The sequence below is a fragment of the Lynx canadensis genome, chromosome C1 (assembly GCF_007474595.2).
Source record: "Lynx canadensis isolate LIC74 chromosome C1, mLynCan4.pri.v2, whole genome shotgun sequence".
NCBI lineage: Eukaryota > Metazoa > Chordata > Mammalia > Carnivora > Felidae > Lynx > Lynx canadensis.
This window is the reverse complement of record NC_044310.1, coordinates 170,257,670-170,276,778: the sequence shown is the minus strand read 5'-3', so window position 1 is coordinate 170,276,778 and position 19,109 is coordinate 170,257,670. Positions and strand designations below refer to the sequence as shown.

At 34.9% G+C, this 19,109-nt stretch overlaps 1 protein-coding gene across 4 annotated transcripts in view; it reads left to right on the top strand.

Moving 5' to 3' along the window:
* NCKAP1 (NCK associated protein 1) overlaps positions 1 to 19,109 on the top strand; it is a 109,486-nt gene that overhangs the window by 75,908 nt on the left and 14,469 nt on the right. For all 4 annotated transcript variants that reach the window (XM_030324879.1, XM_030324877.1, XM_030324878.1 and 1 more), the window contains 4 exons: positions 1,768 to 1,986; positions 2,182 to 2,312; positions 2,591 to 2,688; positions 15,186 to 15,279. In XM_030324879.1, coding sequence (XP_030180739.1) covers positions 1,768 to 1,986; positions 2,182 to 2,312; positions 2,591 to 2,688; positions 15,186 to 15,279 — 542 coding nt within the window. The remainder of the gene's footprint in view (positions 1 to 1,767; positions 1,987 to 2,181; positions 2,313 to 2,590; positions 2,689 to 15,185; positions 15,280 to 19,109) is intronic.

The window sequence follows — 19,109 nt, the reverse complement described above, 5'->3', positions numbered from 1 at the left end:
ACCTGAGCCGAAGTCGGACACTTAACTGACTGAGCTACCCAGGCGCCCCAACTCTTGTTTTTTCTGAATTCAAATGTATGCTGTTAGGCCAGTAGAATTCTAGACTCTTGAGGCACTCAATCTTAATTAGAGTTTTATAAGTCTTATATATGTTTCTAAAGTTACATACTTGTTAAAGAAAATATTGATTAATTTGAGAAGTTTTTCCTGAAGGCCTTAAAACACTTTATAAACCAAAATTTAGCCAAAGATTTTTTTTCAAAGGTTTGTAGTCATTAACAAGTAGTATCTGCGCCATGTGCTTGACAGTGTGTTAAGTTCTGTGAGTAGTAATAAAACAGTATAAAGCTGAGAGCTATAGTTTGTGAGAAGACTTTAACAATTAGAGAACAAAATAGGAGAATGTATAAGTGGGCACTAAATTGTGTGTTAAGTCATCACTTGCCTAGTCAGGTGTTAAACAAAGACTGTCTTTTGCTATCCTAAATTAGTAAGGTAGGCAGCCTCACAGTGAAACCCAGAACAGTATTTAGACAAAAGGGACATTACAGCTTCTGGTATTTATTATTCTCTAGTCAGCGGGGTGGTAGAGTTGTGGGTGGAAGATAGAGCTCACTTTTCAGCTCCCTTGTTTTCCTTAAGTATGTTCTCCACAGAGAAACATGTTCTTGTAACAAAACATCCACTTAGTGATCAGGATCAAGGCAAAGCTGTAAACTTGTTTACGGGGAAAGATTTTTTTTGCCAAAACAAATAGCTGTGTTAGTTGGTTGGGTTTTACTGATCACTTGAGCACAATCTTAGGACTTTAGGGGTTATATACAAGGATAGCAATTATTGCCTTGAATCCTTGTTTTCTGGGATTGTTTTCTATCGATGGGGTTTGTCATTGTCTTTAAGGATTTATCCTTACAAATATAAGTCTAAGATCTTTATAAATCCAATGCTCAAGGAGTTTTAAAGATGGTAAAATAGGGGTGGCCAATGTAGGAAAAGATCAGAAGGGAAAGTATTTTCAAAATCTGTGTTTCTTTTTAGGCTTTTATAGTTTATTGGGATATAAACCTAACAGAACTGTGTTTCACGTGCTGTGAACGATTAAAGAACAATAAAGTTTTTTGTTTGTTGCCTTGTTTTAACTGTCATGCATTTTGTTGAAGGGCAGCACTAAGGCAGTTGTGGGTTCAAAGCCTAGGCACACTACTTCCAAACAAAATGACTGTATTCAGTTGACTTCAGTTCTGAGCCTTAGTTTCTTTTTATCTGTGAAGTGGTGGTGGTAGTAACTACATTCATTGCAGGCGTTTATTTTTTTTATTTTTTTATTTTTTTAAATTTTTTAAATGTTTTTATTTATTTTTGATACATTGCAAGGTTTTAAACATGAAGGGTGATTGATATAAAGCCTAAGAAAATACTAGCACATAACTGTGCCAGATGAGTTTGAGCTATGGATTAAATAGTCCAGTGTGCTTGCTAGAGACAGTGAGTCCTATTAAAGGAATTTTTTAAGACCCTCTTTATCCTTAATTCATTGTTATTATTGATGTCCTTAGAATTTTTAAAATCCTAATTCTACCTTATTGTAGCTTTTGGGTGTTCATTCTTTTTTAAGATGGTTTCTTGGGGAGATAATAATTTCATTACTTTGTAACAATTAGTATGTTAAAATTAATTTTATTGCATACTTAATATTAGAGATCAGTAGGTTGAATGGCCTATGTACATAAATGGAAAAGTTCATTTCTTATTCCCTCCCTTACCTAGGTCAATTGTTGGAATGACTATGTATAATCAAGCCACACAGGAAATTGCAAAACCATCAGAGCTTCTAACAAGTGTAAGAGCATACATGACTGTACTACAGTCGATAGAAAACTATGTGCAAATTGATATTACAAGAGTGTTTAATAATGTTCTTCTTCAGCAAACACAACATTTAGACAGTCATGGAGAACCAACCATTACAAGTCTATACACAAATTGGTAAGGAGCACATTTAGAAATTTGGATTGATACAAAGTTTCTTTGTGGTGAAATGCTTAGGAAAGTTATTTTTTATCAGTAAGTGCTCATTTGTGTCATCAGTCATCTTAATGCAGGAATGTATACCATAATTTGAATAATACCATAAACTTTGAATTAATTTCTCCCGGTTATAAATTTACTTTTTCTTCCTAGGTATTTGGAAACTTTGTTAAGACAAGTCAGCAATGGTCATATAGCTTATTTCCCTGCAATGAAAGCATTTGTGAACTTACCTACAGAAAATGAATTAACATTCAATGCAGAGGAATATTCTGACATATCAGGTGAATAAAACCTATGACATGTTTAATGGAGTGAAGAAACCTTGATTCTTTTGGCTTTTCATTGTTACAGCTATTTTCATTCAGTTACGTTCATTCAATGCATAATCATACATTATATCTTAGACTTACCTTTGCATTTGTGTTCCTTTTTATTCTAGAGACTAGAGATTTTTGCATTAATAATTTGCTTCTATGATGGAACATTCCAAAACGTTAATATTCATTTTCTTAAAGTATTTGCTCTATCAGAGTGTAAAATTAATTACATTTCCTTTCAGAAATGAGGTCGTTATCAGAACTACTAGGCCCATACGGTATGAAGTTCCTAAGTGAGAGCCTTATGTGGCATATCTCATCACAAGTTGCTGAACTTAAGGTAATACAGTCTTTATCAGTTTTAGCTTTGAAACATTGATTCCTGAAAAAACATTTCAAGAATATGAACAAGTCTATTTTGTTAATTACCTTAACCCAACATGAAAATTCTCATGTAAATGAAATTATAGAGCTACAATGGCCTTTCAATTGCATTGTCATTTAATACTCTCTCTTTTATGGATGAAAAAACTGAAAGCCTAGAGAGGTGAAATGACTTGCTAAAGGAGATTGAAAGTCAGATTTCTTGATGTTTGGTCAAGTCTTGATTCTATAGTACCATAATGCTTTTCTTTGAAGGACTGTTCAAAATTCCAGCCAAAGTCATTTGTTTAAATTTGTAGTTTGAATGTATTATTTCCCACAGTTTATGTTGCAAACATTATTAGGCTCATTGGGTTGTTGTTGGTTTTTTTTAAAGTAATCTCTATGCCACATGTGGGGCTGGAATTCAACAGACTCTGAGATCAAGATTTGCATGCTCTGCCAACTGCGCCAGCCAGGTGCCCCTGGGCTCATTGTTTTTTTATTACTAAGTAATCTTTTAAATTATCTTACACCCTTTACGGTAGATAAAAAATTTCTTTAGAATGCTTAACATTTTGTTAAGATGTAAAAGGGCTGAAGCAACAGCCTTTTAAATGACTTTTTAAAGTCTTTTAGAAATATCCCAGCTCTAAGGTGATTTATATTGAATGAGTCTGTATATAATAACTATCTAGTTTTTGAAAGAATTTGAATTTGAACCACCAAAACTTTATAACTTAACAGAATACAAGAGGCATATTTTAAATTGTGCCCTTTGTGAAATTTTTTGGTGATTACTTGCGCCTTGCATTTTTAATTTAAGAATATGGTAGGTAGCATTGATAAGTAGCTTGCATTTACATAGAGCACTGAAGTCTAATTGTGGTAATCCAATTTACTGAAAACTTAGCAGTTATATAGGATAAGCCAGTTCCTGCAAGGTAAAAAATATTTTGCTGAATGAATAAAATATGTAAGAGTCTGTGACTAAAAGGAGACGTGGTATTACCCAGTGGTTAAGAACTCAAGCTTTTAAGACCTGAATTTCAGTCCTCTCACTTATGAGCTTTGACTTTGGGCAAAGTTTAAACTCACTAAGCTTTTACTTTGAAAGAGTTATATGATACACATCAAATGCTTAGGTACTGAGCATAGTTCTTCATCCACAATAAGCACTGAGTAATTATTACTTGGTATTTTTCATGTTCATTATCCTCTAAGAACATTCTGCAATTCTTTTATAAAAGTCAACTTTTATATGTGGGTTTTAAATACACACACTGTATACTTTATATAGTTTTAAATGCTAAACCTTGCAATGACAGTTTTAGTTCTTCACAAGTAATAGCGTTCTTGTTTATTAGATTCGTTCCCCTGTAAATACATGATCTCTTTTCTATTCTGTTATTTTTTAGGTAACAGATTTCTCATCTTCAGTTCACTTTCTTGCATTCTTTTCAGTATGAGATAATAGAAGAATTATGGCAAGATATTCTTTTCCTTGAATTCAAGAAAATTTCACTTTTGCCAGCTATTTTTTTTTTTTATTTTTTTTTTCAACGTTTATTTATTTTTGGGACAGAGAGAGACAGAGCATGAACGGGGGAGGGGCAGAGAGAGAGGGAGACACAGAATCGGAAACAGGCTCCAGGCTCCGAGCCATCAGCCCAGAGCCTGATGCGGGGCTCGAACTCACGGACCGCGAGATCGTGACCTGGCTGAAGTCGGACGCTTAACCGACTGCGCCACCCAGGCGCCCCGCTATTTTTTATTTCAGACTAAATAATAGGTACTTCTGGAATTACTAAGTATTTTGGGTGCTTCTTTGCTATTTAATGTGATGGATAGAATATTGTCATGTAGTGGTACAGATTGGCTTATTTAGGTCTCTGCATCTGTATTTATGAGAGTTCAAGGGGATTTGATGTCCTTAACGGTACTGGAAGGCCCCTATAGGATCTGGCCTTTTGCTTTTCTTACCTCCTTAACTCTTCCAGCCTGGTTGGCCTGCTTGTTGTTACCTCAAAATACTTTTCACTGAAGTATTGTCTTCTCATAATATTTGTGTGTTTTTCAAATGTTGCCTTATCAGAATATCCTTTCTTGACCACACTTTTAAAAACAGCAAGCATCACTTTTTATTCTTTTTATTCACCTTTTTGTGTATCTTATTGTGACCTTTCATGTCATGTATTTATGTCACTGTCGCAAGAATAAAAACTTAGTTATAAACCCTCTTAAAACTTTGCTAAATCAGTGTCCACACATAGAAGGTACTTGCTAAGTGTCTGTTGGATGCAAAAATAAAAATAGGTAGCTTTTTTGACCCTTTGCTTTGTTCCAGGACTTTTCTAAGCTCCTTACATAAAACTGGTGGTATTACCCCTATTTTACAAATTAAAAAAGTAAGATCAAGAACTACTAAGTACCTTCTCTGGGCTCACATGCTTGAAAATGGTGAAACTAAACTTTGAACTTTGAACCTACATAGTCAGTCTAGCCCTAGACCTTATACTAGTCCTGTGCTATGCTGTTTTTAGAAATGAAAGAGATCTAAGCAGTCCTCTAACCCACACTTATCTAATGCAGGAAGGTACACTACATTTCTCTAGGAGGATGATCTGGTGTTTTTGAAAATGAGGCAGTCTCTTCAGTTACTGCATATCTCTAGTTATGTTGAGTAAATATCTGAGTAGTGATTTTTTGATGTGTCTTCATTCTTTTTTTTTTTTTATGCTTATTTATTTTTGAGAGAGGAAAAGAGCAGGGGAGAGGCAGAGAGGGAGGGAGGGAGGGAAAGAGAGAGAGAGAGAGAGAGAGAGAGAGAATGAATATGAATCCCAAGCAGGTTCTATGCTGTCAGCACAGAGCCTGACACGGGGCTCAAACCCATGAACCATAAGATCATGACCTGAGCCAAAATCAAGAGTGGGACAGTCCACCAACTGAGCCACTCAGGCACCCCTGATTGGTCTTCATTCTAATGTCAAGAGGCAGAGATTGCGTTTAACAAGATCACCCTTCACATATTTAAAAACTTTAGTAGTGTATTGCCTTTCTCTTCTCCATGTGAAATATATTCATGTTTAATCTCTCTGTCTTTTATACAAATTCTATCTTAATTGTTTGTGTCATTCTTAGAAAATAGTGCCTTGAACTGAGAATAAACTTCAGCTAGAGATCTGATTAGTAAAGGTACACTTATCCATTGTGGACACTACACTTACTAGTACAATTTAAGATTGCTTTGACACATTTGGTACCTATAACATAATATTTTCATGTTAACTTAGAATCATAAATTTTCTTTTTTTCACATGTTGACCTTGAACCACGGCTCTCCACATCCTTGATTTTGTATTTTTTTCTTTAGACTTAAGTGTTGCTTTATTGTTTGTCTTTTAAAAATTTATCTTGTTAGATACTATTATTTCTATATCTTTTTTTAAAATGTTTATTTATTTTGAGAGAGAGAACATGTGTACAAGCAGGGGAGGAGCAGAAAGATGGAGAGCCTCTGTGTACTGTCAGCACAGAGCCCCTATGAGGGGATTGATCTCACGAACCATAATATCATGACCTGAGCCAAGACCAAGAGTCAGAGGCTTATCCGACTCAGCCACCCAGGTGCCCCCAGATCTTTTTTGAGTGCAGATTTTGTCATAATCTTTTACTAATACTTTATTTATGAACATAACTCTCTCAGCTCTGTCCTTAGGTATTAATATTGTCAAGTACATCCTGTATTCTTAAAAAAGAAATGAGAGGAGCTTATGTTTTAACATTTCTGTTGTATTCTGGGTGACTATTTCTTTTCTTGAATATTATTAAAATTTAAAGTTTTGATGAGAGTGTAAATAGTGTTGTTTTTTTTTTAATGCTGTTGAATTTTCTGACTCAAGAGTGTTGTTTCTTGGCTGACTTCTCATTTAAATATTTGACAATATTCAGCTTAAGTCACAAACCTAGACAAAAGAAACTTTTTGTGTAAGAACTAAGGTTCATAATAATTGAGAAGCATGAGTGTGAATTAGCTTGGGTTTCTCATTAAATACTATACGCTCCAAAACAAAGATGGTTTAGGATACTAACCATTGTATTTCTAAAACTTTTGATTTTAACATTTTATTTTTGTGATTTTAAGTTTTTATTTAAATTCCAGTTAACATACAGTGTAATACTAGTTCAGGTATACAATTTAGTGATTCAACACTTAACATACAACACCCTGTGCTCATCACAAGTGCACTCATTAATGCCCATTACCCATTTAACCCTATCCTCCCACCCACCTCCCCTCTGATAACCATCAGTTTGTTCTCTATAGTTAAGAGTCTGTTTCTTTCTTTGTCTCTCTCTTTTTTTCCCCATCCCCATTTGTTTTGTGTCTTAAATTCTACGTATAAGTGAAATCATATGGTATTTGTCTTTCTCTCACTGACATATTTCACTTAACATAATACTCTCTAGTTCCATCCATATTGTTGCATATGGCAAGATTTCATTCTTTTTTATGGTTGACTAATATTCCGTGTGTGTGTGTGTATCCGTTCATCATTCGATGGATATTTGGGCTGTTTCCATAATTTGACTATTGTAGAAAATGCTGCTGTAAGCTTTGGGGTGCATGTATCCCTTGAAATTAGTATTTTTGTATTCTTTGGGTAAATGCTTAGTAGTGTGATTGCTAGATTGTAGGTATTTCTATTTTTAGGTAGCTTCTATTTTTGAGGAACCTCCATAGTGTTTTACACAGTGGCTGCACTAGTTTACCTTCCCACAAACAGTGCAAGAGGGTTCCTTTTTCTTCACATCCTCACCAACACCTGTTGTTTCTTGTGTTTTTGATTTTAGCCATTCGGACAGGTATACAGTGATATCTGATTGTAGTTTTGGTTTGCATTTCCCTGATGATAAGTGATGATGAGCATCTTTTCATGTGTCTGTTGCCCATCTGTATGTGTTCTTTGGAAAAATGTCTGTTCTTCACATTTTTAATTGGATTATTTGTTTTTTGGGTGTTGAGTTTTGTAAGTTCTATATATTTTAGATACTAACTCTTTATAGGATGTGTCATTTGCAGATATCTTCTCTCATTCAGTAGGTTGCCGTTTAATTTTGTTGATTGTTTCTTTTGTGGTGCGGAAGCTTTTTCTTTTGATGTAGTCCCAGTAATTTATGTTTGCTTTTGTTTCCCTTGCCTCAGGAGGCATATCTAGAAAACAATTGCTACAGCCGATGACAAAGAGGTTATTGTCTGTGTTCTTCTGTAGGATTTTAATGGTTTCATGTCTAATATTTATGTCTTTAATGCATTTTTTTAACGTTTATTTTTGAAGGAGAGAGAGAGAGAGAGAGAGAGAGAGAGAGTGAGCGGGGGAGGGGCAGAGAGTGAGGGAGACCCAGAATCCGAAGCAGGCTCTGGGCTCCAGGCTCTGAGCCATCAGCACAGAGCCTGATGTTGGGCTTGAACCCACAAACTGTGAGATCGTGACCTGGGCCGAAGTCGGACGCTCAACCAACTGAGCCACCCAGGCGCCCCTGTAGTCTATTTTGAATTTAGGGTATGGTGTAAGAAATTAGTCCAGTTTCTTTTGTGTGTTGCTATCCAATTTTCCCAACACCATTTGTTGAAGAGACTGTCTTTTTCCCATTGGATATTCTTTCCTACTTTTTTAAGATTAATCGACCATATAGTTGTGGGTTCATTTCTGGGTTTTCTATTCTTTTTCTTTGATCTTTGTGTCTATTTTTGTGCCAATACCATACTGTTTTGGCCACAGCTCTATGATATAACTTGAAGTCTGGAATTGTGATGCCTTAGCTTTGCTTTTCTTTTTCAAGGTTGCTTTGGCTATTCGGGGTCTTTTGTGGTTCCATACAAATTTTAGGATTGTTTGTTCTAGCTCTGAAATGCTGGTATATTTTGATAGGGATTGTGTTAAATGTGTAGATTGCTTTGGGTAGTATAGACATTTTAACTATTTGTTCATGAGCATGGAATGTCTTTCTGTTTCTTTGTGTCTTCAGTTTCTTTCATCAGTGTTTTATAGTTTTCAGAGTACAGCTCTTTCACCTCTTTGGTTAGGTTTATTCCTAGGTATCTTACTGTTTTTGGTGCAATTGTAAATGCCATTGATTCATTAATTCCTCTTTCTGTTGCTTCATTATTGGTGTATAGAAATGCAACAGATTTCTGTACTTTGATTTTGTATCCTGTCAGTTTACTGAATTTGTGTATCGGTTCTAGCACTTCTTCTGTGCAGTCTTTTGGGTTTTCTATATAGAGTATCATATTGTCTGCAAATAGTAAAGGTGTTACTTCTTCCTTGCTCATTTGGATGCCTTTTATTCCTTTTTGTTGTCTGATTGTTATGGCTCAGACCTACAGTACTATGTTAATTAACAGTAGTGGGAGTAGACATTCTTATCTTGCACCTGACCGCAGAGGAAAAGCTCTCAGTTTTTCCCCATTGAGGATGACATTAGCTGTGGGGTTTTTGTATATGGTCTTTATTGTGTTGAAGTATATTCCCTCTATCCCTACTTTACTGAGGGTTTTTGTTATGAGTGGTGGATGTGGTACTTTGTCAAATGCTTTTTCTGCATCTATTGAAAGGATCATATAGTTCTTATCCTTTCTTTTATTAATGTGGTGTATCACATTCATTTATGAATATTGAACCACCCTTGTAACCCAGGAGTAAATCCCACGTGATCATGGTGAATGATTCTTTTAATGTATTGTTGGATTCGGTTTGCTAGTATTTTATTGAGAATTTTTATGTCCATTTTCATTAGGGATGTTAGCCTGTAGTTTTCTTTTTTAGTGGAATCTTTATCTGGTTTTGGTATCAGAGTGCTGGCCTTACAGAATGCATTTGTAAGTTTTCCTTCCTTGTCTGTTTTTTGGAATAGTTTGAGAAGAATAGGTATTAACTCTTCCTTAAACGTTTGGTAGAATTTGCCTGTGAAGCCATCTGTCCCTGGACTTTATTTTGTGGGAGTTTTTTTTTTTTTTTTTTTTTTTTTTTTTTTATTGTTGGTGCAGTTTCTTTTCAGGTTTTCTATTTTTTCCTGTTTCAGTTTTGGTAGTTTATATGTTTTTAGGCATTTATCCATTTCTTCCAGGTTGTCCAATTTGTAGGCATATAGTCTTTCCTTGATTTTAGCATTTTAGAAATCTTCTATGTGAGTTCTCTTACTTGGCCTGACTTTTTATTTATCTTCATAAAAACTTGTATATTTTATTAATGATAGGAGGTTGTATTTGTAGGAAGACTTTTTAACAATCACATGATTATGTTTTGGTATTTAGGGATTTCGTATTTTTACCTTTTTACTTCTCAAGTTTAAATCCTGATTTGATTAACTATTTTTCAAAAGACTTCTTCAGATGGTCAACCATAAATATGAAAGGTTTACATTTCTAGCGTTGTGCCTTTACCATTGAAATTTCTTCAAAACAAAGCTAGTTCTGGGGCACCTGGGTGGCTCAGTCGGTTAAGCGTCCGACTTCAGTTCAGGTCATGATCTCACAGTTTGTGAGTTTGAGCCCTGCATCAGCCTCTGTGCTGACAGCTCAGAGCCTGGAGCCTGCTTTGGATTCCGTGTCTCAATTCTCTCTCTGCCCCTACCCCACTTGTGCTCTGTCTCTGTCTCTCAAAAAAAATAAATAAATAAAAACAACAACAACAACAACAAAGCTAGTCCTAATGATTCAGTTTTCTGGAATTGCACAGTACTTTACAATGATTTTCTAAGAGATCCCTTTTAACAAAGATACATACATAGTCCAAATTTATCGGATTTCAGCTACTTGTGTATTATTAAGAACTAGAGAAGGTGTTATTTATGACTTTATTTCTGGCCTCTGTGTACTGAGGCATACTTCCATGTGTATTCTTGTATTTTATTACATAAGAAATCTTACGATCATAATATAATGATGTTTCATGTAGACAAGTTCAGTGTGTTGTATATCATTCTCTCACATTGAGATCAATCTCCAAAAGTAGTCAGTCTGCCAGTGGTGATTATAATTGTTTTGCATTTTTTAGTGTCCTATAAAGTTACTGCCCTTAGAATGACCTAATTTATGAAATTACAAGAAGAAATAACATTTAGTGTTTCTCTTCAAGTATTGGTAGGCTAGGTTATTTAGACCATTTTTTTTCCTCCAAAAGACAACTTAAAAAGTTAGAGAGCTATATAAAGAAAGATTCTTCTTTCAAAGAAGCTAAAAAAAAAGGTAGGTAGGTTAAAATCGAGGAGAAAGTGGGAAGTCAGAGACAAGCCTAGCACTGGAAGCCACTTTTGACCTGAAGACATTTGCTAATCAAGAAGCAACATTTGTAAGATTAAGACACAGTTTTTGTGGTCTTGTGGAGCAAGGGGGTCTGTAATAAAACCCAAAGCCTACCTGCAATGGAGAGTGGGAAATCTGCTTAAATTCCCCTCCACTCTCTTTATACAGATACCTCAAAGGGTTATTATATAAGCCTTCCAGTGCTAGGCTTATGTCTCTGAGTTCCCACTTCCTCCTTGATTGTAGCTTACTTATCTTTTTAGCTTCTTTGAAAGAAGACTCTTTCTTTATATAGCTCTCCAACTTTTTAAGTTGTCTTTTGGAGAAAAGATGGTCTAAATTAGCCTACCAAGGGCAGTTGTGAACTGGATATGATCTGCCCCTCCCAGGTTCTCCAGCCCTTTTGGTGTTACTCTCTTTGTTCAAGGAATATATAGTCTTAAATATGGATTAAGATGGTCCTGGATGAGTTGTGCCCCAAAGTACTTGGCAGAAGATAACAAATATTCTTTGGAGAAAAGTTTCAAGTAATTCTTACAAACTGTTTTTCAAAAACCGTAACCTCTAGCTGGAGAGTGGAAGTCTGTTGGAGATCATTGGAGTGTGGAATAGGAGATTCAGTACTCTAGTTGGCTGTCTCAGGTCATTTTCTCTCCTGCTACACCCTCCACCCCCACCACCAACTTTTGCTCCTGAATTTAGAGTTGTCCTTGTTGGCATCACTTCTTAAGATGGTGAGAGGTTGGATGTGCAACAGTCCCCTATACAGACATGTAATAACCCTCTTGTTTAGGTTTAAGTCTTTCTATGTCACTGCCTACAACTTCTGAGCCCTGCTTGGGTCCTAAAAAGCATGCATCAACTTGCCTTCTATACTATGTCTTGAGGACCCTTTTATTTCAAAGAGTAAATTTGTCAGTGAAAAAAAGGAGAGCTGCTTTATATTTAATGGTCGTGAATAAATTGTGTGTCAGACATAGTCAGCACTGTGCATGCATATTCGTGGTAAAATATGTTCATTGCTCTCTGAAGAAGAAAACAGCCAGTCTTCTTTCCTATTAAAATTCTTGGAGTGTTTCATTTGGTGGTGTGCCCATTGAGTCAATATCTCCTTCTAATCCTGCCAAAAGAATCGTTTTTGGCATTTTATAGATCAGTTCCTCCAGTTCTTCATGGAAGACTTTTTTTTTTTTTTTTTTCAAATGAAGTAGGAAATTTAAATATGTATTGTGCCAAGAATTTAACACTTTCTTATTAACTGAAAACCGAGTTTATTTTTAGTACTCTTGATATGTTTCATTTGATTTGTATTCACTGATGTTACTTCCAGCTTGCAGCCCATTTGCCAATGATATTAATCAATGGCTTTAAGTGTGTAGAGAGCTCTCTTTCAGGATGCAATTGAGGGAGAAAAGAAAAACATTTAAAAATGTATAAACTTTTTAAGTAGAGACATCATTAAATTTTTTTTTTTTTTGGGGCGGGGGAATAATGTGCAAACCACTTTGGGGTAATGGTTCTTAAAGTATGGTCCTTGTAGCAGCAGCAGCATTACCTTGGAACTTGTTAACAATGCACAGTTGTTTTTTTTTTTAAGTTTTATTTATGTAAGCTCCATACCCAACATGGGGCTTGAACCTCAACCCTAAGATCAAGAGTCGCACTCTCCTCCAACTGAGCCAGTCAAAATCTGTTGTGGGACTAAGACCCAGCAATGTATATTTTAATTAATAAGTCCTCTAGATTGTTCTGATACATACAAAAAATTGGGAACCGTTTCTTTAGGGATTGAGATCATGGATTTTTAAATCAGACATACCTGAATTTAGATTGCATAATCCACTGTTTAGTATCTTTCTAACTTTGGACAGATTACTTAATTTCTCCAAGCCTTAGTTTTTTCAGTTGAAATTAGAATGTCACCTCTCATGTGGATAGGTAAATGGGGTTCTTTGTAAATTGCCGGGTACAGGAGCTTAAAAGTGATTACAGTGTCTTTACTATTAAACATATACTACTGTCTCTCCTCTTTCTGCCCTTCTCCCCTGCCCCCCATGCGCTTGCACTCTTTCTCTCTAAATAAACTTAAAAAACCATATACTGTAATTTATTGATTCTAAAACACAGTTATTCCATATTAGTATTTCTGAAATTATAGATGTCTTAAAGTTGTATATTAGAAACACTGTGTCAATTTAATTAGTGAAGGTTGTTTGTTTTGTTTTGTTTTTTTTTTTTCCGTAATGGCCCATAAGATAATGGTGCACTTAAAATTCAGTGGTGTATGATTCAGTGATATGTGGTATTATGTTCAGAGTGCAGGAAGACTTTTAGGGTTGAGCATATACTTTGAGTGTGTATTGATTGAACCAAGTTTGAGCATGGAACAGTATTGGATTAGCCCCAGAAAGAGTAGGCATTTTCATCAGAGATTGTAGAAGTTGAGTTTAGCAAACAAATATGACTACAGGTGGGAACATAAAGAGAAATAATCTGAAGTACAGGAATACCTCGTTTTATTGCACTTTGAAGATACTGCAATTTTACAAGTTGTAGGTTTGTGGCCAACCTTGTGTCAAATATATTGGCATCATTTTTCCAACAGCATTTGCTCATGTTTGTATCACATTTTGGTAATTCTCCCATAATTTCAAGCTTTTTCATTATTACTATATTTGTTAAAATGATTTGTGATTACAACTCACTGAAGGCTCAGATGATGGTTAGCACTTTTAGTAATAAAATATTTTTTAATGTTTATTTTTAAGAGACAGTGTGTGAGTGGGGGAGGGGAAGAGAGAGAGGGAGACACAGAATCTGAAGCAGTCTCCAGGCTCTGAGCTATCAGCCAGAGCCTGACATAGGGCTTAAACCCACAAACCGTGAGATCATGACCTGAGCTGAAGTTCGATGCTCAACCAACTGAGCCATCCTAAGAATAAAGTATTTTTTAATTAAAGTATGGACATTATTTTTTTAGATATAATGCTGTTGCACACTTTATAGACTACAGTGTAGTGTCAACATAACTTTTTGTATCCACTGGGACGCCAAAAAGTTATTTGACGTGCTTCATTGTGGTATTTGCTTAATTATAGTGGTCCGGAACCAAATCTGCAATATCTCCTAGGTATGCCTGTGATATCAAGTAATGTAAACAAAATTCATACTAGTATAGGAAAAATGATTTTTATAAACATTCTGTATAGGTTTTCATATTCCCCTTGAATCAGTTATCATCAGCCTTTGACAAACCCTCATGGCACTTTAACAATACGCTTGCTGTTAAATCTTTGCAGCCAGGCCTGCTGAATTGAAATATCCAAGGATGAAGCTTGGATTTGTATGTACTTTGAAATATGCCCAGGCTTCATCCCTGGATATTTAAATATTACATCCAGACTTTGCACATACATAAAGCCATTATCTCTTACAGAATCCAATTGACTATATTTAATTATAATTTCTAAACTAAATTACTTTTCCAAAACACCTTTTAAGACAAACCTTCTTTAAAGAGTTATGCTTTCTTTAATAGCTGTCTGTACTCCCTTCCCTTATTTTTATCCCTCCATTCTCTTCTCTTCCTTTTTCTCAGTGGTCTCTGAAAGAAGGTAGAGAGTTTTAACACTTCCATTTTATAATTTGTGTGGGAAACCTTGGTCAATTAATAATCCCCATGAAGTGGTACATACCCCAGAAATTACTCTCCCTCTGATTGTATACATCTAGTGGTGAACTGTAGGCTGTCCTTGGCTGCCTTTAACTTTAGCAAGTTTTTTGTTTTTTGTTTTTTGGTTTTTTTTTTTAGTTGGAATTTATTGCTCTCTATATCCACTTCAGTGTCTGTTTTTTATTATTGATGCTGTTCTGTGCCTAAGCATTAGATAATCCTTTATCCTCCTGTTTATCTTTATTGCTTTTTCTTGAACCATCCTCCCTTCTTGAATTTCAAACGGAATAAAAACATTAATCCTATATAAATAATTTTAAGATTCTCTTTTTAAACCAACAACAAAAGTATATAGCATAGAGCATCTGGATTTCATGAATTGTATTTCTACTTGCTGGATTGTGATTTCAAACATGCTCTTGTCTCATTAATGCAAGGAGGTCTATGCCTAAGCTAGAATCTTTCTTACTTTTTTTTTTGTTTGTTTTAGAAACTTGTGGTAGAGAATGTTGATGTGCTAACACAAATGAGGACCAGCTTTGACAAACCAGATCAGATGGCTGCACTCTTTAAAAGATTATCATGTGAGTAACTCATGATACTTTCTGTAAGTATTAAGACCTTGAATTAAGCCTTTATTCAAACATAAATATAAGCACTCCTTAGCTTATGAAGAGAACCAGAAAATTCTTGCAGTCAGAGGATATTTTAAGTACATGACTTATGTATGTCACAGTTGGTTTTTTGGTTTTTTTTTTTTTTTTTTTTACCATACTCTTAGTCCCATGATCAAATATTTAGCGAATATTATCGATTAGTTATAAACTCATTTAATACAAAGTAAGGCTATGTTAATTTAGACTAAAGGAGAATTAACTTTTGAGTTAACTTTCTAAAAATCAACTTTATTGTGGTGTAGTTTACATACAATGAAATCTGTGCATGTAAATGAGCAGTTTGATGGATTTTGACAAATGTATACATCCAAGTAACCTTTACCACAGTCAAGACACAGAGCACTTCCATCACCTCAGAAAGTTCCCTCTCCCTTTGTAGTCAGTTTCTCACCATCCCCAAACCCAGACAAAAACTAATCTGATTTCTATCACTATAGATTAAATTTGCCTGTTCTAGAACTCCATATAAATGGAATCACACTGCATATACTGTTGTGTCTGCCTTTTTTCATTCAATATGTTTTTGAGATTTACCCAGCTATGTTAAGTGAATCAGTAATCTGTTTCTTTTTATTGCTAACTAGTATTCATTGCATGAAAACCTGAGCCCTACAACTGAAAAAAAAATTGTTTTTAATGTCTTCTTGACATTGATTTTTTGTGGGACGTATGTTGTGAAACAACAGTGAATCTTAAATATATATTAAAGTATATTTAGACAGGTAACTTTTAGATCCACTTGAATTTATTTTCATTTGCTTTGTACTTGAACTTATAATTAAAAATTATTCTAAAGTCATACTTTATGATTCATTTAAAAGCCTTTCCGGGGTGCCTGGGTTGGCTCTGTCAATTAAATGTTCAACTCTTGTTCTCAGCTCAGGTCATAATCTCATGGTTTGTGACTTTGAACCCTGTATCCGGCTCTGTGCTAACAGTGCAGAGCCTGCTTGGGATTCTCTGTCTTTCCCTCCCTATCTCTCTGCCCCTCCCTGCTTGCTCGCTTTCTCTCAAAATAAATAAATAAGCTTGAAAAAATAAAGGCCATTCCAACAGTAGAAAATTAATCAAATACCAAATAAAATATTCTTTGTATTTGAGAAAACCAGAGTTTATTCTCCCAAATAAAAAATTGTCCTGAGGAAAATTAAAGCCATGCATGTATTTTACATAATACTTCTCCTTTGATAATTTTATTTACTTTTTAAATTTTTTAAAAATGTTTGTTTTTGAGAGAGAGAGAGCACGGACAAGCAGGGGAGGGGCAGAGAGAGAGACACACAGAATCCAAAGCAGGCTCCAGGCTCTGAGCTGTCAGCATAAGAGGCCAACACAGGGTTCAGAGCTGAATTCCGATGGTCAACTGATTGAGTCACCCAGGTGCCCCAATAATCTTCTTTAATTTTATTTATTAATTTAATTTAATTTATTTTATTTAATTTTTTAATTTTTATTTTTGAGAGAGAGACAGAGTGTGAGTGGGGTAGGGGCAGAGAGAGAGAGAGACAGACAGACAGACAGAATCCAAAGCAGGCTCCAGGCTCTGAGCTTATTATTAGCACAGAGCCTGATGCAGGGCTCAGCCTCAGCACACTGTGAGATCACGATCTGAGCCAAAGTCGGACACTTAACCAACTGAGCTACCCAGGCACCCCATGATAATCTTCTTTTGAATGTTAGGCAGCTATATAAAACTTTATAAAAGTGTAAAATGATTTAGAGAATTACTTTATTAGGCTGTCTTCAAAAATGCTTAAAAAAATGCAAGCTTATTTAATAAAAATTAGTATAAAATTAAACTATATGATATGTTGCCTTGTAGAGCAGGTCAGTTGTTGCCAGAACTGGGAAAAGCAAACAAGGAAGTTTTTTGGGGTGATGAAACTGTTACCACAGTGGCGAGGTGGTTACACAAATCTATACATTAAATTTTTTTTCCTAGAGCTATATACCAAAAGAAGGAAAGAAGGTCAGGTTTACTGTATGGTACTTAAAAAATGAAATTAAAAAGCTAAAAATGAAAGTACTGAGTTGGTAGTATTAGAGGGAGGTAGAGTGTGAATAAATATTTAGTAGGAAATTATTTTTAAATCTCTACCTGATCTTTTTTGTTCATTGTTTTACTATGTACTTACATTTTCTAGTCTTGTTTTCTTTATTCTTAATTATTTATTGTGTGTTTCTCCCGTTTTTTAATAGTAGATCGCCCAACCAGCCTAACTACTTAACTTTTTACTAGTAAATAATGTTTTGACAATATCATCTGGTTAGAAGCATTTAATCCACTCCAATGTTCAGTGCCTGTTTACTGTTAACTTTAACTCTCTTGTTTGTAGAATCGAAACAAAATGAAATTTGTTAAAACTCCAGTTTGCAGATTTTCAAAGTAAAATTCATAATCCTTTATGTAGATTTTATTTACTTGAATTTTTGTATGTGGTAGTGGTGATTCATGACTTAACGGAATTGGCCAAAATCTAAATTGCTGAGTCTTAATGACCCATGTATGTCAAATTTGCCTTTAAATAGAATTTATTAAATCTTTTTGGGGATTTGAAAAAAGAAAAGATCTGCTTGCGAATGGCTTATTTAGTGGAGTAGAGAAAGCTCTTCTTTCAGTTGAACTATTTTCCAAAATTCTTTTGTCTTAGATCCCTATCTTTGTGCTTCCTTTACCCTACATCCAGAAGTTGATGTACTTTTGTAGTAGTTTGACTTTCATAGCTGACAACCACATTCTTTTAATACCTTTAAAAAGCAGTATAATTTATTAAAAGTAGCTTTGAATTGGGAGGTAATCTGGAATTAATCTTCAGTTTTAGGACTTTCTAGCTATGTGACTTGAGCAAATTTAATAATGTCTCTCTGTTTTCTCACAGTGTGTCTCATGGGGCTAGGTTAATAACTTTATTGACTTTCTTATTATAAATCTTTATTTCCTAATTTTGCCCTGACTTTGCCACCATCTGCAAACCTACAAGTTGCCTCCAAAGACCTTTACTTTAGCAGTACTTTGAATGTTTTTATCACCTGAAAAGCCAAAAATCTTATGGCTTTCCCACTCCTCACTCCTTTGCCCCTATTAAATTTTTTGTCCTGGCTTATTGAAACTTTGACCTCTCTCTATTTTCTAATCAGCCACTTCCTGGTTTTACTTCCTTATCCATTCTGGACTATAAAGTTTAGTGATTTTAATTGCATTCTCCTCTGTGCTGTCATACTCTGACTTTGCTACACTTATTGCAAGCAGTTTCCCTGATCCCAGAAAAACCTCCTACCCCCTGGAAGTCAGATACTGCTTGTAAAATAACACTTGTTATTGTTTTTTGTTAAGCTTGCCTCTTATTCATCCCTACCATTCTTCACGTTGCTAAATTTTACTAGCTTGAATTTGCTCTTTTGTCTTCCAAATTTTCTACTCTTGTACATCATAATGTGGTTACTTTCCTGAAACCTTTCTGGAACAGGTCATTAGTGACTATCCATTTTCAAAATCTGGTCCTTTTTCTTATTCTACTTGATTTCTCTGTAGTATTACCTCTTTTGCTCTCCTTTTTATTGAAACTTCATTTTCTTCATTTGCCAATACTTTTGTCTCTTACCTTTTGCAAGCCAGCATTTTACACTCCTATTGGGAAAATGTATCCAGTCTTATGTATCAGTGTTTCTTTAAATATTCATCTCTAGCCTTGATTCTCTCTCTGGAGCTCCAGGCATTTAATACCAAGTGCTAGTTT